General features: G+C 38.1%; 1 protein-coding gene across 9 annotated transcripts in view; it reads right to left on the bottom strand.

The window, feature by feature from the left end:
- Positions 1-23308, bottom strand: part of LOC124777348 (diacylglycerol kinase epsilon) — a 197903-nt gene that overhangs the window by 77944 nt on the left and 96651 nt on the right. For all 9 annotated transcript variants that reach the window (XM_047252717.1, XM_047252715.1, XM_047252716.1 and 6 more), the window contains 2 exons: positions 19670-19893; positions 12688-12833 (listed from right to left, as the gene is read on the bottom strand). In XM_047252717.1, the coding sequence (XP_047108673.1) occupies positions 12688-12833; positions 19670-19893 (370 nt within the window). The remainder of the gene's footprint in view (positions 1-12687; positions 12834-19669; positions 19894-23308) is intronic.

Here is a 23308-nt window from a genome sequence, read left to right as displayed (position 1 = left end):
TCTGCATCAGATGTCATTAGTGAAGCACTAATGCTTGAACCTTCCTCTTTCATTTGCAGGTGGTTCCATTGTTCTGCAGTAGTTGGCGCCAGCAGAGGAGTGTTCACAAATGAAGTTTGATATGGAAGCACGTATAAAACAATGATGTGTGATTGAATTCCTCACTGCTGAAGAAACTGGGCTGAGTGAAATTCATACATGCATGCTAACAGTGTATGGAGATGATACAATAGACGTGAGTAATGCAAAACGATGAGTACAGCATTTTTAAGGTGGTGAAAATGGTGTGCATGACAAGCCATGGCCCGATCGACCCAGCATAGCTGTCATCCCTCGCAATGAAGAGCGCTCTGATCAACTCTGAATGTCGGCTGTAGTGCCTCGGAAACAATGTTGGAACATCTTGGTTATTGCAAAATCTGTGTGAAATGGGTCTCGCAGATGCTTACAGAAGAAGGAAAAAACTCATCAAATGGAAATCTGTAGGGACCTACTGGACCAATATGAAGCTGAAAGTGACAATATTCCAAACAGCATTGTCACCGAGATGAGACGTGGCATCACCACTACGACTCAGAATCCAGAACACAGTCCATGGAATGGCGGTGTGTGAATTATCTGTCAAAGAAGAAATTCAAGACACAGCCATCTGCAGGCAAAGTGATGTGCACAGTCTTCTGGGGTAGCCAGGACATGGTTCTTTTGGATGTCCTGGAGCCAGCAGAATATGCCAATTCGGCACACAAGATGGCACTGACTAAGCTGAAAACCTGAATTTCCAGGGTAAGGCCAGAGAAGACCATCTTTCACCTGCAACTTGATAACGCCTGGCCCCATACCAGTTTTGCGACCGTGCAACTCACTGCAAAATTTGGCTGGACTGTCTTACCACATCAACTGTACAGTCCCAATTTAGTGCCTTCAGACTTCCATATCTTAAGGCCTCTGAAAGATGGACTATGTTATGAACATTTTCAAGACTCAGATGCTGTTGTCAAAGCTGTAAGGAAGTCATTAGTCCCAGCTGGTTCCAATTTTACAAGTGCAGTATGCAGGTTCTGGTTCATTGTTGGAAAATGTGTACAACGAATGGTGGTGACTATGTGGAAAAATGACAGTCTGTAGCTGAAATATTGCTCTATTTAGCTGTGCTTCTGTGATTTATCTATCTCCTGTAGTTTTCATGAATAAAAATATGAGACTTACTTTCAGAACAATCCTCATATATAACTAAGTGATTATTCTGGAACCCAATACCAGTTGCAGGTTGTCTGCCCAACAGCTTCCAGAGGCAATAAACATTTTATTTTCAATATTTTGCATAGTTATTGACCGAACTTAAAAATTTATAATGTTGTCATAATCTCCTCATTAATAGTTTAACACAATAAGATACGTATTACAGTTAGAAAATTTGTGTGTCTTAAGGCAGCGTAACTGATCGCATGCAAACATAAACAGACTTTATTCATCCAGTATTTGAGAATAAGCACACTTTTTTGACTTCCAACAAGCTTTACACCTAATTTCAAACCTTTACAAAACCTTTTCTCACTGACACCCCCACAAAATAATGAAAGGACAAAAGCTTATTGCTTATCACATTTTTTACTTTTTTACCACCAAATCTATTCACAACACAGTTTGCAGACAGTATCCACAAACATCACTGAATGTACATGAAAAATTATATCATTATGTGACACACAGTTAAGCAGAAATGACATCATAAACTTTGAGATGCACAAAAAATTGCTTTTTGCTTAAAATTGAGCACAAATTACCCATTCTTTCACAGCAGTTAGCAACTTTAAACATAGTTTCAGACTTTTTCCATATGTTTTCTTTCCTACAAACTTAACATCAAATATTTAATGCATTAACTCATTTGTACAGTGATCAGACATTTGAAGGTGTTTTATACATGGGAGTTTTATTTTTTAAAGAATCAGAGGTCTGCTCATATCTACTAGGCTTATAAAAGATAGGACTTGGTCAATTTCTTTCTGCATAGTTCCCCAATCTGCACCCATGCTCCATATCTTATTACTTCATGTTAGCAGACTGTTAAACATTAATCTTCTTTATTTTGCTCTAATAAATTCAAATATGAATTGATGTGTATTTCCTCAACACCGTCTAAGAAAGTTAGCCTTTAAGTACCAGTACATATAAAGACCAACTGAAATCTTATTTATGGATTCTTCCACCACTTATTGGTAAAACAATACCACATTTAATGTTGAATAACAAGTACACTGTTTTTATTCTACTGACTTTTGTTTATTTCAAACTAGTTTTCAGCTTATTGGGCCATCTTCAGGGAACAACTGACTTGCGTCAGAAAGGGACACCAATTATTAGGTAACCAATCATTGTAAGCAAAGATACAACTCATCTGCATAGTGTTTTGTACATATAACTTGTTTCTTAGTGTGGAAATTAAACTTTACCCAATGAACAACATTAAGCACAATATATAATTAAACTACGAAATATTGCAGGTTACATGGTTATAATTCTAAAGTTTGTGAGATCTTGACATTAGCTAAGAAACTGTTACATTGAGCACTCTTTATTTATGTTGTGCAACAACTGTGTGCAAGTAGATTGTGTCTTTGCTTGTAATGTTTGGTTACCTAAGAATTGGTGTCCCTTCCTGACACAAGTCAGTCATTTACTGAAGATGGCCCAATAAGCCACAAACTAGTCTGAAATAATACAAATCAGTAGAGCAAAACTAGTGGACTTGTTACTCAACCAACTGAAACGTTTCTGCTTCACCCTCCATGAGTCACATGTTTGTTCATGGCTGGAAGCCTTGCACTGCTGGTGATATGCAGCATGTAAACCAAACTATGTATTACACCATGATTACAAACAACATTTCTTGCTGGACCTAGAGCAATTTTTGGCACAGCCACATTTACAAGAAAAAGTCTTAATAAAGTTGGTCAGCTTTGTACTGACTGATGACACAATGTTAAAATATTGCTTATATTTGATTTATGTTTGTAAGGCCACTGTCCAAGGCATAATTCTCGACCTAACATTTTGTCTTGCATGGCTGGAAGCCCAGCTGAGCTTGTTTGAGTCTGTAACAGCTCTCTGGGTCATTAAAGTGTCTGCTGAAGTCTGTACCAATGGAAGATCAAACATTAGGCAGAGAATTATGCCATGGACCACAGCCTTACGTCCATAAATAAAAAATCAACAGTGATACTGCGAAGGTCTGCCATGAAAATATGCAATGTTAAAATAAACGCAACTCCTCAACAATGATATCAATATAACAGTTTAATTGCATTCACAAATATTTCGAAGTCTGACTTTTAAACTGCTAAATGAACACTAAAATCAGTCAATGTACAAGCTCCTACTGGTACCTGGGAACTGGTGCAGGATAACTTTTCCAACTAATTAGATCAAGAGTCACATTAAAATAAAAGAACTTCACATTCCCATAGAACCAAATGCAGTTTATTTACTTTAATTAAACCTCACAAAGTCCGTCCATTCTGTCAACACTCCCCCCCCCCCCCCTCCCCCCACAGCTAGCTAACAGCTCCACATAATTCTTATATGCTTGGCATAGTGACACAATAATTTCACCAACCACTAACTTATGAACAGAGAAAGCATTAAGCATTTCCAACATTACTTCCACCAAAATATGTCTTCTGCACCCAAGCTGGCTGTATCACTGCCTTCCAGATTTTACACTTACAAGCTGCTCCAGAAAGTGTTCAACATTCCAGCATTTCAATTAATCAGCCTTGATATGCAGAATTACTGACTTTTACTTTAAAGATGTGCATTTTCACTGGTTGTTTTCTTTTTGCCACTTTGGTAATTACTATTTCCTGGCTGGAAACCTCCGCTTAATGTTACTGGGAGAGCACCTGACATCATTACACTGTTTCAAATGCTTGAGTGAGCCCAGCAGACCTCAACAACTTCAGCTTGTACCTTGGTTCTTCCTGAACCCACTTTACATGGAATATCACAGACCACCCTACCAGCACCTAGCTGGCGACAAGAATAAGCATCCCCGTATATTGTGAGACAGGTAGGGCTAATGCAAGCAAGTTTGACAGACATGTGCAGACATAGTCACGAGAGACCGGTGTGTTGAGGCTGTCAGATATGGAGCAGACAATACCTGAACCTCTGCTGTCAGTTGTAACAACTGTGAAGTAAACCACTGCTGTCAGGACAGCAGCAAGTAAACTGAAGGGTTACTGTGTGGGGAACCTGAGAAGATGGAAAGTCAAATGCTGCCAATCATTTCAGGGATATAACATAAGTAAAACTAGCATTAATTAAGCTACATAAAAGGCAATGGTAACAACTGAAAGAGAAAAGATGAGGCAACAAAGCATGGAAAAAGACCTACTCTGTAGGTGAAATAGTACATTAATTAGAGACAATGGAAGATTACCTTCTATGTTTAAAAATTTATAACTTCAAAAAATATCTTATGTAATCATAACTAAAAAAGCGTCAATTGATAGTGCTGCAATGCCACTATTAAAAGATAATAACAGATTTTTTAAATTAAATCAGAACAATTTGAGAAATGAGCCAGAATGTTGATTCCAATGATTAAAAACCTCATTTAAGTACAAAATTATCTGAAAAATAATAAATACAGAGAGAATATGAGACACGGAATGAAAATTGCTATCTGTAGTTGTTCAGTTATAATCAAGTTTAGATATTTATTCTGAATAACACGAAGTTTGACTAATTCATCACAATGGTAGGTAAATACATAACAAAGCACCCTAGCAAAACACAATGTCACCACACAAAAGCCAGTGAAATTATACTCCTACCTGATGCATAATAACTGTGTTAGTGTGACCAATGAGAGATGATATGCAAGATTTGTCTATAAAAGCAATTTAAAAAGCATATTGCAACTCGTCAGAAGTATCAGTGTTATAGTGCAGTTACGTCATATTTTTAAATGTACAGTTTGAGCAATAATATGTCTAATAACTGCATTTTAAGAGTTTTGTAATGGCAAATTGAAGGCTGTTTGTGAGCAGTGGCCTTATAGGACAAGGTCAGTTGACTGTGTGAGCTTGATGAGGCAGAACTGTGCAGATGTCAGTTGCTACCAAAAAAGGGTTTGACATTTTTCATAAAACAGGTCTAGAAACTTATTATATGGTCAATTTGGTGGACATACATTGGAAAGACTTATTAGAGGCCATAGGAGGTGGAGTGTTCACTACAGTTGACGAAAAAATATTGTCTCCATTGAGATCAAAGTGGAGTGTGACACTGAAATTATCTGGTCAGGTATAACAGTAGTAGGTGAAACCAAGTTAACTGTTGGACATTTTTACTGGCCACCCAATTCTGCTGTGACTGTTTTAGAATCATTCACAGAAAGTCTATGGTCAGTAAAACATGAATACCCACATCATGCAATACTAGTTGCAGGCGACTTTAACCTACCAAATACAGACTGGGATGTCTATAGATTCATTGTGGTGGGTACAGACAGACAGTTGTGTGAAATACTTTTGAACATGTTTTCTAAGACTGTCCTGAGCAGCTATCTCGGCAGTCCACACACAGTGGAAATAGCTTGGACCTTGTAGCTACAAATAGGTCAGATCTTATCAATAATGTCAGTATATAAATGTAGATTAACAATCATGATGTCATTATAGCAACTATGGTTACGTAAGTTAATGAATCAGCCAAGAAGGCTAGCAGAGAGTTTCCACTAGATAGAGCAGATATGCATCTCATGTAGAGATTGAACTGAGATCACTTAGTTCCTGTAAGATGGATGTAGAGGCAATGTGGGTAAACTTCAAGCAGATTATAAATCATGGTCTAGAAGGTACGAGCCTAGTAAGTGGATAAAGGAGGACAACAACCACCATGATTTAATAACAAAGTTCAGAAGATCTGTACTCTTGGCTGTTGCACTCTCAGTTCAAAAGAGAATGCGGAAATAATGAGAAGCAAAAGTTAGTAGAGATTCATGTGTGTATGAAAAGATCTGTGTGCGAAGCATACAACAGCTACCACCATCATACCTTAGCAGCAGATATGGCAGAGAACCTGAGAAAATTTTGGTCCTATGTAAAATCACTGAATATGTCTAAGGTTTCCATTCAGTCCCTTGTTGACTAGTGTGATGTAGCAGCTGAAGGCAACAAAACAAAATGCAAAGTTTTAAACTTCACATTCAAGAAATCGTTCATGCAGAAGAATCATACAAATGTACCATCATCTGTCCATCAGACAAACTCCTTTATGGATGACGTAGTAATAAGCATCCCTGATGTAGAGAAACAGCCAAAAGATTTGAAAGCAAATAAGTCACCAGGTCCAGAAAGAATGCCCGTCCAGTTTTATAAAGAGTACTCTACGGCATTTGTCCCTTACCTAGCCTGCATTTATCACAAATCTCTCACCCAGCACAAAGTCCCAAGTGACAGGAAAAAAGTGCAGGTGAATCCTGTATATAAGTATGGTAAAAGAATGGACCTACAAAATTACAGACTAATATCTGTAACTTTGGTTTGCTGCAGAATTCTTGAACATATTCTCAGCTTCTTAAGACTGAGAAGCTTATTGTAGGGAAGCAGCCTACTCACGCCGTAATAAATTCACATCAGTCTTTCCATTGTGTGCCAGCCTAGCTCTGACGTCATAAATATTGCGCAATACTTTAAAAATCAAGTAAATAACCTGAAACGTTTCTAGCATGTCAGGAGTAATACTAAATCAATATGTGTTGAATATCAGTTCAATAACGTTAACCATTTTCAAAATTTGGATGTTTTTCTGTAAAAATCATTGGCGCAACAGAAAAGAGCTAGAGACTTAAAAATTTATATTTAGATTCCTTTTTCATAATAATTTAATAGAAACACTACTTTGGATCTCACAAATTAAAATTTTAGTGGAAATTAATGACTCTCTGGTTTTTGTCTTAAAAATTAAGGAAGCAAGATAGATTAAGTAGGCTAATAAATAAGGCTAGGATGTTTAAATTTAAGTAGAAGGGAGATTCGCTATAATCATAAAGATGTGAGAAATTTCAACTCAATAACTATAAAACTATAGCGATAGCGTATCTCCAAAGGGCAAGTTCAGAGCTCGTCTACTGCGTGTAGTGTAATTAAATTAATTCTCTCGCCCAAAATATTTGACTTAGCCACATCAGACTTTTATTATGATTACTTACCTGTGTGCTGATTGCGTATTTAAATTGAGAGCTTCATCTGCCATCAGCAAAAGAAGCTATGATTTATTCGGTAACTTAAAAAAGTGGTGCTTTGCTAGCCCAGCGGCTAGTTGGGAGAGCCGATTTGATCAGGCGTTCCCTTAGCCGTCCGCACCGCGGCTTTATATATAAGAATGCTGCACGAGGAAAAAAGGCCCCAGTTCTCTCCAGACGCTGAATAGCACACCATCTGTGTCGGGAGTCGCGTCGTGTCAGTATCATTGCTATAAACAGCCTCGGATGCCGTATTAAGTTACTCGGGATACGCGTAACCATGAAATCATTTTCGAGTGAAGTGTTAATTCTGGGATGACTTTAATTATCTATCTTCAGTTTGCGTATGTCGTATTTTCATGTGCCGTCGCGGGACAGACATTCTACCATTATTTAGCGTGGCGTTTGATGAACATTATCATCAAATTATGGCGAGCATTCACTTAAACATTTAATTTGGACAGTTATAGTTGCATCAGCGCATTAGACTCTGAACTGCTCTGTTAGTCAGATTGTGTGGATTCTTTTTTTTCTTTCATCTGTGATTTTCAGAATATAGAGAATGTTTTTTCCACGATCTTTTTTGATTATGAATCCCAGACAATCTCCTAACTCCTCAGAGCTTTAAGCTGTAGCTATAAGAGTATTTCTCAGATGAAGTGGGCACTAGGAATTCTAATTACAGGCTTCACGTTTTGCTAATCAGTTTCTGGTTGCCAAAATTGTAGTTAGAGAGCCAGTGTTGAGAACGGCAAAACAACAGCATAAATAATAGGAACATTTTAAACAACAATTATTCCACCCGCCGCACCACATATGGTTAAAACAGCAGGGAAATACATCATTTCTACATTACAATTCTACACATTTAAATAATAACAATAAATTCCACCAGCCGCCCCACATTATTTCCACAAATCAGCATGGTTTGAGAAAGCACTGCTCATATGAAGCTCAGCTTGCCCTTCCCTCACATGATACACTGCCAACTGTGGATGAAAGGCAACAGGCATATAACGTTTTTCTAGATTTCCAAAAAGCATTTAACATGGCGCCCCAACTGCAGGCTGTTAACAATGGTACGAGCATTTGGAATAAGTTCACCAATATGTGAATGGCTTGAAGACTTCTTAGGTAATAGAATCCAGTATGCTGTCCTTGACAGGGAGTGTATAAGAAGACAAGGGTATTGTCAGGCATGTCCCAGGGAACTGTGATAGGACTGCTGTTGTTCTCCTTATACACTAATGATTTGGCAGATAGAGTGGGCAACAACCTGCAGTTGTTTGCTGATGATGCTATGGTATACGGTAAGTTGTCAAAGTTGAGTAACTGAAGGAAGATACAAGATGACTTAGACTAAATTTCTGGTTGGTTTGATCAATGACAGCTAACTCTAAATGTGGGAAAATGTAAGTTAATGTGGATGAGCAGGAAAAACAAACCTTAATATTCAGATACAGCATTAGTAGTGTACCACTTGACATAGTCATGTCATTTAAATACCTGGGTGTAATGTTGCAAAGCAATATGAAATGCAACGATCATCTGAGGACTGTGGTAGGGGAGGTGAATGGTCAACTTCAGTTTATTGATAGAATGTTAGGAAAATATGGTTCATCTGTAAAGAAGACCACATGCAGGATGCTGGTGCAAGCTTTTTTCGAATACTGCTCAAGTGTTACAGATCTGTACAAGGTTGGATTGAAGGAGGACACTGAAGCAGTTCACAGGTGGGCTGCTAGATTTGTTAGCAGTAGGTTTGACCAACACATAAAGTGTTATAGAGATGCTTTGGGAACTCAAATAGGAATCCATGGAGGGAAAGTGACATTCAAGTGACACTACTGAGAAAATTTAGAGAACTGGTATTTGAAGCTGACTGCCAAATGATTCTGCTGCTGCCAACATACACTGCACATAAGAACCATGAAGATAAGATATGAAAAATTAGATCTCATAAGGAGGCATACAGACAGCTGTTTCTCCCTCACTCCATTTTGAAGCAGAACAGGAAAGGAAATGGCTAGCAATGGTACAGGGTACCCCCCCTCCATGCATCATATGGTGGCTTTCGTAGTATCTATGTAGATGTAGAAGCAGATACAGTCGCAGAAAATATTGTTACTGCCAAGTTACACTAAGAAGCACAAATGTTCAATAATAGCTATCAAAATGCCATGGCATGTGATTTATATAATGACAAGATTCAGTTTCAAGTGCAGTTAGTTTATATTCATCACAACACTGATCATGACTACATTATGAATATATTCAACAGTGCTAGCTGGAACATGCTATGGCATTCTCTGCAATTTTTTTGATTTCATGTATGGTCTACAAACAGTAGAATATGACCACTTACATGGAAGTACAACATTTTTAATGTTATTACCTGAGACTTTATAATTAGGATTTATCTTGTTATTTACATGTTTAATTCATGTCTGTCTGTTTTGCGTTAATAGGCAAATGATCAACATTGACTAGGAGGTTGAAACTGGCCAATAGAAAATAAAAGTATTCCATAAAGATACAGCCTCAGTGGACACGTCTTCATTTGACCTGTATTTGATGGGCGTGGACCGAATTATGAAGGAAATAATTGAACAAATTAAATTTCAAACTTTTCTACATATGAATAAAGTTAATGTACATCTTGGAAAGCAATTTTTTTGTAAATTGAAAGAACCCAAAATTTATGCAGATCAATACAGCCAAATGATAACTGTCTTAACCTTGAGTACTTAGCTGTAAGAGAAGTTACAGCTGATAAGAACATGCCATGTATCATATCAACAAAATCTAAAAAAAAAAAAAAAGGCACTAACATGTAACTAATGATGTAAATGTTTAGGAAAGCATTAATGGTATGCTTCCAGGTGTTCTCCAGTAACTTCCTGCATCCATCATATGGGGAAATGTAGCCCATATACACAGAGATGTTAATGAAGTTGCAGAAAGAGACCATTCAATTCATTAAAATCTTTTCCCAACATGAAACTTATTGACAGATTGAATCTGTGTGCCGAACCGAGACTCAAACTTGGGACCTTTGCCTCTCGTAGGCAGTGTTTTCCAAGATATTTCCACAGAGATAGCTCTCAAGATCTGATTACATACACTGAGTCCTCACAACAGGTGATGAAAAGTCAAATTAAAATATTACACAATCCCAGTATGTCTATAACTGTAAAACAATATTTAGAAACCAATTGAAGAAAGGAACGGACACAAATTAAAATTTATACCTATCTGCATTCCAATCTCTGCATAGTAGTAGTTGTTTTATTTATTCTGTTGTGTAAAGCATTAATAAATTCTGAAAAGGGTAAATTGCTACTCACCATATAGAGGAGATGCTGAATCATAGCATAACATAACATTGACAGTATTATGAAAAGAGTGGTTACTACTCACCATATAGCTGAGATGCTGAATTGCAGACAGGCACAACAAAATGACTGTCAAACAAAGCTTTCGGCCAAACAGGCCTTCATCAGAATAATCAACACAAAACACACACACACACACACACACACACACACACACACACACATACACACACACACAAGCAAATGTAAATCACACACACATGAACACAATCTCTGGCTATCACTACCGGAAATTTTCAAATTTGTGTCCCTAACCTGCAGTGGCGAACTTAGGATATATTTTTTATAGCAAGAACACAACACTTTCAGGAAAAGTGATCTTTTTGCTTTAATATCTAAAAAGATGATACATAACAACAAAACTACAGAGAGTAAAAGCATGCAAAAGAAACTCTCACGAGCAAAGAATTTCACCAAACCAAGCACCACCATAGAAGAGGATGGGAAACACATGGTTCTGATTTATTTACTTTAACAGCATCAAATGCAAAATCTTCCAACTGATACTAACATAAACTAGTGTAGATTTCTACGCACATTTTAGCTATAGCATCTTTCTTTGAACCTAGTAATGCTTCGAAACTGACACTTAGGTATGTTCAGATTTGTACCATGATATGGGTCATAGTGGAAATGAAAGAGAAGAGATCACAGCTACCCCTATCGTAGACGTAGTGAACATGTCTTCCATCCTGTTCCGTGAAAATATTTTCCAAACACTACTGGAATATAACTTAGCTTCTCTCTCTCTTTAGGCCAACGTCCATATGCCACGATTCTGCAGTGGGCGGCTGAGTGGCAACTGCATAATTAAACAGACAGGCCATTTGGTTATGGGATTCCTGGACAAGCATGAACAAAGTTGAATACAGTACCTCCCAGTGTCTAAAGCAACTGCACTGACATCTGTTGTACTTTTGTAAAACTAAATGCACCGAACAATTCCTGCAAGCATTAGCATACCAAATGTACATCACTATCATCAACCCAGCTCGAAAGTTTAGCATTTTGGTTGAAATACTGCCATAGTCAGAAGACTTATTGCTTCTCAGTGACTTAATGACCCTTTTGATCTCTTTTACATTTTATTTGGCAAGACTGATGACTGCTGATTGAGTATTAAACGCCTGTCAAAGCGTGTCTCATAGATCTGCTTTCAATTGTCCCTTTTAATCCCTGCTGTCTTCATTTTCTTTTAGGAAGAATTCATTTGCTGTTAAAAGAATAAGCAATAAACAAAGTGCAAATGTGCTGAAGTAGGGTTTCTGAAATGAGCAGTTAAATTAGTGCGAAGATAAGGAAAGATGATACAGGTAAATGGTTCATGAAGAAATAGTAAAACAGAACCTGAAATCAAGAGCACTATGCACAATGAACTCAATGAATCAGAAGCAAAATGTTCTTGCTCATACAGAAAAATGGTGAAATCAGATGTAGCAAAATAGTGCTGTCATATTTTCAAGCCCAGACACACTTATTAACTGTACAAAAGCTATTTTTATTCAGATTTCAAATAAATCACAAGATAGTATTACTGATCAGTACTTACCTACAGGAGGCAAAAGTATGGTACTGCTGATAGGTATATATAATAGTAAACGGAATACACCATCCAGTCTTCAGAAATAGGCAAAAAGTAGTGTGTCTGTTTCACTTTTTCATGCGTCTATCAATGGTATTACATCGTTCACCTCCTTAAGATAAGTACTGGCAAACAATTATGTCTCATAACTTGTTTTTTCATATGGATTTTCGTTTATTAAATCAAAATCATATATCATTAAAAACTTTTGTTTTAGATGTAGTGCCTGGTATCTTCCCTGGAGACAGCATCAATCAAGAAATTGCTAAATAATGAAATGAGTTTCTTCATGTTGGCAGCTAGTAATGTTATTGTAAGTTACAGTCCAATGAAGATGGAAATGCAGCACTACAAATACTAAGACACTTTCTTAATGCAATTTTTGACTTTTCATTATAGCTGTAACAAGAAATACTAAACAAGAAAATGATTATTATAGTTGACTGCAGATGCCTTACCTGTCAAGGTTTGCAATTTCAGCTTTCTGCACTTCATCAAGCACAGCTGATGGATCCAAGGGACTAGGCTGCTCCTTTCCCCATCCTAGAACTCGGGAGAGGTCATTTCCAGTTCCAAGAGGTACTATTGCTAATGCTGGAGCACACTGTAAAACACAGCCTTGTTACTTGGATACCTGCTGCCAGAAATTAAAAGTGAAAACACTAACACACATTGAATTAAATATAGTTGAGAATAAGGAACTGACAAGTAATGACAGAATGAATGTAAATAACCAGTATCAACAGAAAAGAGTCAATTCAGAGTAGTTTGAAAATAACGCCTCATACTGAAACACAATTGTTATCAGGATTACTAGTACTCATTCAATATCTTCAATTATTTTTCCTTTAATAAAGTTGCATGTTTGAAGATCATATGGTCATACAGACAAAAAAATAAAATAAACAACACACATCAAGCTATAGGGTTCTGGTCAATAACTGAGAAAACTGACACACACAGCTCCATCTGTGACTCCTACAAGAGAATCTAAACTAATTTACCGGCAGTTATAACATCTAAAAAGAGCATCTGAATGGCAATTTGCAAAATTTTTTGTTAGTAAAGCATGCACAAGTGCAGGCGCGTGCGCGGTCACAACACACACACACACACACACACACACACACACACACACACACACACACACACACACACGGGGAGGGGAGGGAAGGGGGGGGAGGGAAGGAGGGAGGGAGGGAGGAGAGGGGGGAGGGAGGGAGGAGAGTGGGGAGGGAGAAGGGGGGAAGAGAGGGAGAGAGAGAGGGGGGGGGGGAGAGAGAGAGAGGGGGAGAGAGAGAGAGAGAGAGAGAGAGAGAGAGAGTGTTCACAAAATCGATACGAGTAATTAAAAAAATCTGCTTAAAAATTAAAATCATATACTTTTGTCTGGAAGGACATTGATAAATCAGTAACATATATCTTTGATTACTAGCTAGCAATCATAAAAAGTTTAGCCACTAATAAAATAAAGTTTAAGAGGAACCTGAATGATTCATTCATGATAAACTCCAATTGCTCATCATCATCATCATAATTTTCATCATCATTTAAGACTGATTATGCCTTTCAGCGTTCAGTCTGGAGCATAGCCCCCATATAAAATTCCTCCATGATCCCCTATTCAGTGCTAACATTGGTGCCTCTTCTGATGTTAAACCTATTACTTCAAAATCATTCTTAACCGAATCCAGGTACCTTCTCCTTGGTCTGCCCCTACTCCTCCTACCCTCTACTGCTGAATCCATGAGTCTCATGGGTAACCTTGCTTCTCCCATGCGTGTAACATGATCCCACCATCTAAGCCTGTTCGCCCTGACTCCTACATCTATAGAGTTCATTCCCAGTTTTTCTTTGATTTCCTCATTGTGGACACCCTCCTGCCATTGTTCCCATCTACTAGTACCTGCAATCATCCTAATTACTTTCATATCCGTAACCTCAACCTTATGATAAGGTAACCTGAATCCACCCAGCTTTCGCTCCCATACAACAAAGTTGGTCGAAAGATTGAACGGTGCACAGATAACTTAGTCTTGGTACTAACTTCCTTCTTGCAGAAGAGAGTAGATTGTAGCTGAGCGCTCACTACATTAGCTTTGCTACACCTCGCTTCCAGTTCTTTCGCTATGTTGCCATCCTGTGAGAATATGCATCCTAAGTACTTGAAACCGTCCACCTGTTCTAACTTTGTTCCTCCTATTTGGCATTCAATCCATTTATATTTCTTTCCCACTGACATTACTTTCGTTTTGGAGATGCTAATCTTCATACCATAGTCCTTACATTTCTGATCTAGCTCTGAAATATTACTTTGCAAAGTTTCAATCGAATCTGCCATCACAACTACGTCATCCGCATATGCAAGACTGCTTATTTTGTGTTCACATATCTTGATCTCACCCAGCTAGTCTATTGTTTTCAACATATGATCCATAAATAATATGAACAACAGTGGAGACAGGTTGCAGCCTTGTCTTACCCCTGAAACTACTCTGAACCATGAACTTAATTTACCGTCAACTCTAACTGCTGCCTGACTATCCATGTAAAGACCTTTAATTGCTTGCAAAAGTTTGCCTCCTATTCCATAATCTCGTAGAACAGACAGTAACTTCCTCCTAGGAACCCGGTCATATGCCTTTTCTAGATCTATAAAGCATAGATACAATTCCCTGTTCCACTCATAACACTTCTCCATTATTTGCCGTAAGCTAAATATCTGGTCCTGACAACCTCTAAGAGGCGTAAACCCACACTGATTTTCATCCAATTGGTCCTCAACTAATACTCGCACTTTCCTTTCAACAATACCTGAGAAGATTCTACCCACAATGCTGGTTAAAGAGATACCTCTGTAGTTGCTACAATCTTTTCTGTTTCCATGTTTAAAGATTGGTGTGATTACTGCTTTTGTCCAGTCTGATGGAACCTGTCCCGACTCCCAGGCCATTTCAATTATCCTGTGTAGCCATTTAAGACCTGACATTCCACTGTATTTGATGAGTTCCGACTTAATTTCATCCACTCCAGCTGCTTTATTGCACTGCAATCTATTGACCATTTTCTCCACTTCGTCAAATGTGATCCTATTTCCATCATCATTCCTATCCTATTCTACCTCGAAATCTGAAACATTGCTGATCGTATTTTCACCTACACTGAGCAACTCTTCAAAATATTCCCTCCATCTGCCCAAAGCATCCACGGGATTCACCAGCAGTTTTCCTGACCTGTCCAAAATACTTGTCATTTCCTTCTTACCTCCCTTTCGAAGACTGCTAATTACACTCCAGAATGGTTTTCCAGCAGCTAGACCCATAGTCTCCAACCTGCTTCCAAAGTCTTCCCAAGATTTCTTCTTGAATGCTGCAATTATCTGTTTGGCTTTGTTTCTTTCTTCAACATAACTTTCTCTGTCTACCTGGGTTCTGGTATGTAGCCATTTTTGATACGCCTTCTTTTTCCTTTTACAGGCTGCCTTGACTGTGTCATTCCACCAAGCTGTTTGCTTCATCCTGCTTTTACACACTACTTTTCCAAGACATTCTTTAGCCACATCTAGTACTGTGTCCCTGTACCTTGCCCATTCCTTTTCCAATTACTCTAATTGACTACATTCAACTAACTGGTACCTTTCTGAGATCGCTGTTATGTACTTGTGCCTGATTTCCTTATCCTGAAGTTTCTCCACTCTTATCCTCCTACATATGGACCTGACCTCCTGCACTTTCGGCCTCACAATCCCAATTTCACTGCAGATTAAATAATAACCAGTGTCATCAAAGACTCCCCTGAATACACGTGTGTCCTTCACAGCCTTCCTGGATTTCTGATCTGTTATTATATAGTCAATGACAGATCTGGTTCCCCTGCCTTCCCAAGTATACCGGTGAATGTTCTTATGTTTAAAAAAGGAATTTGTGATTACTAAGCCCATACTGGCACAGAAATCCAAGAGTTGTTTCCCGTTCCTGTTGGCCTCTATATCCTCTCCAAATTTACCCATAACCTTTTCATACCCTTCTGTTCGATTTCCAATCCTGGCATTAAAATCACCCATGAGCAGAACACTGTCCTTGTCCTTTATTCTAAGAACAGCATCACTGAGTGCCTCATGAAAACTATCCACCTTATCTTGATCTGTCCCTTCACAATGCGAATATACTGACACAATCGTAATTTTCTTGCTAGACACTGTCAAATCTATCCACATCAGTCGTTCGTTTACATAGCTTACTGCAACTACGCTGGGTTCCATTTCTTTCCTGATGTAAAGCCCTACACCCCATTGCGCTATTCCTGCTTTGTCTCTTGACAGGTAGACCTTGTATTCTCCCGGTTCCTCTTCTTTCTCACCCCTTACCCGAATGTCACTAACAGCTAAAACATCCAGCCCCATCTTACTTGCAGCCTCTGCCAGCTCTACCTTCTTCCCAGAGTAACCCCCATTGATATTAATAGCTCCCCATCTCATTATCATTTGTTTGCCAGGTTGTATCTTAGGAGTCTCTGGTTTGTCAGTTAGAGGTGGGACTCCATCACCTCCAAAGGTCCAAGGTATTTTGCTCTGATTGTTGCCCGCATCATATTTAAAGTACCAGGGAAGCAGGTTACTAGCCTTACTTGCCCCGAGTCCCATTGAGTTTTACCCCTAACGGTTGAGGGACTAACCGGTGGATTTGGTAGTCTTTGCCGTATGAGCACAAAGGTGACCACGACTCAGAATATGTCCGAGATGCCCAGCCTTATTCCAAAGTAACTGGTATCCCGATTGTCGGGACCACTTATTTGGCCACTCATACGTTGCCCGTGGTTCATGAACTAGGACATGACTACAGGAACCCACACCATGAACCAATTGCTGCACAAAAAAATTCTTACAAGAGCCAATCAAAATTTATATTATTAACAGTACCATATAATAGAAAATCCAGGATGGAACAATGACAATATTACGAAAAGTAAAGTCTGCTACTTACCATATAGAGGAAACAGTGAACCATAGACAGAAACAACAAAAAGTCTACTATATATTTGAGCTTTTGGTCGAAAGGCCTTCTTCTAGAGTAGAAAAAAAAAAAAACACACACACACACACACACACACAGGCCAGACACAAGGTCATGTGTGTGTGTGTGAGTTGAGCTTGTATGAAAGTGTGTGCATTTTCTACTTTAGAAGAACCATTTTGCCTGAAAGCTCAAATGTACAGCAGACAGGCACAACAAGTCTGTGACTCAATGTCTCCTCTATATAGTGAGTAGCAATCTACCCTTTTCATAAACTGTCAGCATCATATAATGTGATAGGTATTTAATGTACGATATCTGCACATTTTCAGAACAGAAATGTGGTCTCTTTAAATAAACATTATATACTGTCTTCTTTTGACAATACTTGGTTACAACAGCCTAGGAATCATATTTTGATCTTAAGTATGTAGGCAGGAAATGTGTGAAGTTCAGACAAAATGGGTTTAATAAAAATCATTTTTTGTCTCTCTGCTCTTCTGACTGGTTTAATGTGGCTTTCCAAGAATTCTTTTCTTGTGTCAATCTCTTCACCTTGCCCCATGTCTTCAATTATTTATTAGGTGTATTCCAATTTCAGACTTTTGCAACAGTTTTTAGCCTTTACAGCTCCTTCTAACATGATGGAAATATTTCCTGATGCCTTGACACATGTACTATCATTCTGTCCCTTCTTTTTGTTAGTATTTTCCATATGTTCCTCTTTGCAGATGCTGCAGGGAACAACCTCATTCCTTATCTTCCCAGTCCATCTAATTTTCAACATCTTTCTGTAACACTACAATACAAACACTTTGATTTTCTTCTTTTCTGGTTTTCCTACAGTCCATGATTCACTACCAAACAAAGCTGTGTTCAATATGTACATTCTTAGACATTTCTTCCTCAAATTAAGAGCTATATTTGATACTAGCAGAAATCTCTTGGCCGGGAATGGCCTTTTCACCAGTGTTAGTCTGCTTTTTATGTTCTCCTTGCTCCACCCATCATGGGTTAGTTTGCTGCCTAGGAAGCAGAATTCCTTCACATCGTCTACTTTGTGGTCCACAATTTTGAGATTAAATTTATTGCTAATCTCATTTCTGCTACTCCTCATTATTTTTCTTTCTTTCGTTTACTCTGAATCCATATTATCTACTCATTAAACTGGTCATGCAACTCAACACATCCTGCAATTCTTTTTCTTTTTTCTTATATTATAAATAAATATGAGCTGAGTTGTCAATAAATATAACATAAATGATAGTATATTCAGAACCAGTTTAGGGCCCAAACAACAGAAGTCACTGCTTGACACGTCATGCTGAAAGAGTGCCACAACTGCAGGAATTATATATAGGACATATCACAATTAGCAGTAGCCATTTGGAGTGCCGAACTAAGGAGGTTGCCCAAGTGCAAGATTTGTATACAGTGCATATCACAACTGTAGCAAAAACTGGTGCAGGTGAAAATATTTGAGACAAAGGAGAGGTGCCAAATGATAAGTTGCTTGGATGGAAAAAATGTTCTTGAACTGGTACTAGGTCTATTTTCAACATTACAATGAAAAAAAGACAAAAAATAAAGAACATCAGGTAGTTAAGAAATTAACTGGTAGTAACTAATACCACAATCAGCAAAACATAATGGCAAAACTGGCAGAATATAATACTGAAAGTGGCAGAAAATTACACCAAAATTGGGCATAAAATAAAATGATTTTTCATGTCCCTAAGCAGACGTGTTACAATTTTGTAAAGGTTCTGTAGACACAAAAAAGTGTAAATCAATAATTCTACTTCTGGTTCCCTCATGGCTAGTTGTCACATGGAGAGCTTGATGTATTGTTGTTGGGGAAGACCCTCAAAAGGATAAAAATACCACACTTATCTTCTTTGTTTTTATTTCACATTTACTTTCAAACCTTTCCTTACTTAGCTCCTCCTTCGGTTCTGTGGTTTATTTGTCATAATGAGGCCTCTCTTCAACTATTTAATATCTATTGTTATAGACAGTTGCATCTTTTGATTTCTTTTGTACAGTTGTCTCTATCCCCTCATCCTTCAGTTGTATATATTTCTTTTACCTCTACCAGTTTGCCCCCTTCTTTCCCTCCAGAAATATGAATCATTTTCAAAACATATGAAACCTGTTAATTTCTACTTTTTGGTTGCCTGTGAGGGTTTCTATAGCTGTCCCTGTTCTATTTTGTGTGTGTGTGTGTGTGTGTGTGTGTGTGTGTGTGTGTGTGTGTGTGTGTGTGTGTGTTAGTGCCCTTGCTAAAATAATCTGAGATGTATGAAAATGAAACAGTAAAATTCCATTTGCTCACTGCTGTAGTTATTCATATTTCAGTAACTAGTAAGCTCACATTCTCTTCCATCACACACAATCCTGGCATAACAGAATTACAAGTGAAACTAACTATCAAGTTCTTCTTTTCAACAGCATTCAGCACCCAGCCTATTGTTCCATCTCCACCAGCAACAAGCAAACGTGTTGAAATTCCCTTCTCATTCAAGAAGCAACACCACTCAAGTGCTGCCTCTGGTGAATGTTCAGTCAAGTCAATAACCTGTGCTGGGTTTAACAGGTGACGAAACAAAGCCAGGACCATTCCACCATCTTTGTTTCCAGACTTCTGATTAGCTGTAACATAAAAAAAGGGAATGCAAAATAATGGTACTGGTATTTGAAAATGAAAATACACCATCATTTCCTGTTCTACTTACTTTTTGTCAACATTTATGTATAAAATATTTATAAGAAACAGCTGGTGTTGAGCTCCATAATACACAGAACATTATTTCTGGACTTACATAGTTTTGTGTTATATATCAATATGGCAACAAAATGTCTTTCTCTTATGAATATAATTCACCCATAGTTAATAACTAATACATTAATGACATGTCACCTATTCTGATAATGTATGCTCTTCACTGTGATGATAAGTGCACTTTGCATTTTGTTTGTTATCTACTGAAAAGTACACAAATAAGACATGTCCACTAATTACAGTACTGAGCCTGAGACATTCAAAAGCTTGTTTTTTTTCCAGACAGAATTGCAAGCTCTGTGTTCCTGACCAAGGTGTCAGAAATCGAATGTAAAATTGTTTGTCTCTGTCAGCTGAAAACTCTTGTGCCACATTAAAATGAGTGTGTCTATTCTGAATCCTATCAGCTGCTAGCTGAGAAGTGCAAACCAGTTTCTTCTTGTAACAGGAAATGTGGCAGTCCAGATTTTTTTTAAAAATCAAAATTCTTTTTGTGGATGGTGTGATTAATTGTACTAATGTGTACAAGTGGTGTTGTAAGCTTCAAACCAGGAGAAAAAATGCACACAATGAACACATGAGTGGCATGCCACAATTGAGACTGATGAGATGGTGAACAATGTCAAGGAAATGATTTGTGCTGGCCATCGATTGACTTTGGGCAAGACAAATGCAATGTTTTCAGAAATCTCCTGGTCTCTTCTGGATGAAATCATTACTGAAACTCTTGGTTTTCAAAACCTGTGTGTGATGTGTAAACCAAAACATTTCATAATCAACACAATGTCAACAGAGCCACATCTTCATGTGAATTTCTCGAGTGCTTTGAATTAGGTTTCACGTGAATTTCTTGAGTGCTTTGAATTAGGAAGTGACCAATTCTTTAACTCTGTTATGTCTAGCTATGAAACATAGGTGTCCCACTACATCTCTGTGATGAAAAGACCATCACTGTTGTGTAGACTTCTCTCTTTACCATTAGCAAAAAATTCAAAACCATCATTTTGACCTAACAAATCATGGTGTCTGTCTTTTGTGATCATATTCCCAGGGAGAAACAGTTAATGCTGCACAGTTCCGTGAAATACTATAAAAACTACAGAGAGTGATGCAGAACAAAAGAAAGGACATGTAAACTAAGGCAGTGAGCTTGTTGTATGACACTGTATGTCACCACACAGTCAATGCCACAAAAAAGCTCACTCCGTTAGGACATCATCAACCCCAATGCTCACAGCCCTGAGCTGTTACCCTCAGATACTCAACTTTCCATCTCTCTGAAGCTGTTCATGGATGGGAAAAAGTTTTCTACAGATGATGAGGTCCAGAGTGCCATCAAACAATGGGCCAAAGAGACAGTGGAATACTTTTTTGATGGAAGTATCACAAAACTCATCCCTTGGCTCACAAAGTGGATTCAGAATGAAGGTGACTGCATTGAAAAATAGTGTTTGCTGTACAGCTGTGTATTTGTAATTTTTTCATAAACATATTACCTTTTCAATTTTTAAACAATTGAGTATTCTTAATGTTTGGACTGTGTCCTAACTGTGGAGTGCTAGCACACTTGACAAAGTTAGTGGATTCTTCCACTGCTTCTTGGTGGAGACTATTGCACAACCACAATCAAAAAATCTTCTGCAATATTGTAGAGCACTCACAGATTGTGTTTTAATTGATACGTATTTACTGTGGACTTTTTCGCTAATGCACCATTCTATCAGACTGCTAAAGATTTAGAAAATAATGTGGACAAAAGGTTACTACCCAAAGTAATTGAACAAGATGCAGAAACAGAGTACTGCAAAATAATATGCTTTGGGTCACTCTGTGTACAGTTTATCAGTTCTGTTCATTAAATAATTACAGGTGTATGTGTCTGATAGGCCTAAAACCCTTAAATTTAAAAGGAAGATCTAAACAGAATTTCACTGCCTATCCCATTAAGATTCACATTCAAATATGCAGTTCATGGGCATGCACAGAAATAAATAGGGGCATGGTAAGTGGAGATTTCCCAAAATTGCAATTTTTATATAAATGTGTTGCTCAGTTTTGAGATGTGTCATGCCACAAGAACTAAATTTTAAGGGTGACACAAAGAACTTTCATATCCCAGAGGACTAATCGTTATCCCCTCACTTTTATGTGCATGAGAATTCTATAATGAATAAAACTTCTGTTCTCCAGACTCCGTGACTGTGCAGTTTAGCTGAAGCATGCAAATTCTAAAAAAAGAGCTAAAAAGAGCTACCAAAGTTTTTGATTACCTTTGTAGGGATTTGTCAGTGACCTCAGATGGGAGTGTCCCCATTGAAATTTGGGAAAGATTGTCAGCTCTGCTGCCAGCAGAGTTACAGGGTAGTGAGGAAATAAAATACCCACCATGTAAAAATAGTTGGACTGGACCTCCAGGAGGGGGGTTGGGCACTGGGTTAACAACCCGTCTCATAAAAAGGAACCTGTTATGAAACATCAAGAATGTGCCTCGGATGAAAATGGAAATATGGAACATCAAAAATGACTTATGATCAAGGACTTATGATTGCAAAATGGAACATTAGAATTTTGGCAACATCTGGGAATTTTAATATTCTGTCAGAAGAACTTGATGGTTGTGTAATGGATCTAGTTGCACCACAAAAACAAGATACCTAGGAACAGAAAAGCTGGAAACGGACCAGCACATTCTATACTACAGTGGATTGGAAGATGGAAAATTCCAAAATAGAGTATGTTTCATGGTCAGTAACGGAATAGCAGTGGCAGAAATTGATTTTCAACTAACTGATGACAGAACAGCTGCTATAAGACTAAGAGGTAAATTACAAAATATAACAGTAATTACACAAAGTCCCACAACTGATATAGCAGATGATGAAAAGAAAGACAGTTTCTATGAAATATGATGCTCACTGTTGGAGACCCAATGCTAAAGTCAGCAGGCTGAAACATTTGGAAAGGAATAGTGGGGACAGACAGCTTGCACACGGAAAGTAGAGATAATGGACAGAGACTTCTTAGCTACGCAAGTGCAGCCAACCTAAGCATTATGAGCACATATTTTCCTTTGAAGGACATTCACAAGGCTTTCAGACAACACTACATACAAAGTTTGCCAAGGTAATCCAATTCCTGATGTCCAGGCGGAGCTTCAAGGAATCCTCAGAAGCTTAGGCCCCCTACAAAACCTTTCACCTGACTACATCAACCTCCTGACCGCACCAACACCCCGCACTCCTACCTTCTACCTACTTCCTAAAATTCACAAACCCAATCATCCCG

The sequence above is a fragment of the Schistocerca piceifrons genome, chromosome 2 (assembly GCF_021461385.2).
Source record: "Schistocerca piceifrons isolate TAMUIC-IGC-003096 chromosome 2, iqSchPice1.1, whole genome shotgun sequence".
Lineage (NCBI taxonomy): Eukaryota > Metazoa > Arthropoda > Insecta > Orthoptera > Acrididae > Schistocerca > Schistocerca piceifrons.
This window is presented reverse-complemented; position numbering and strand designations above follow the sequence as displayed.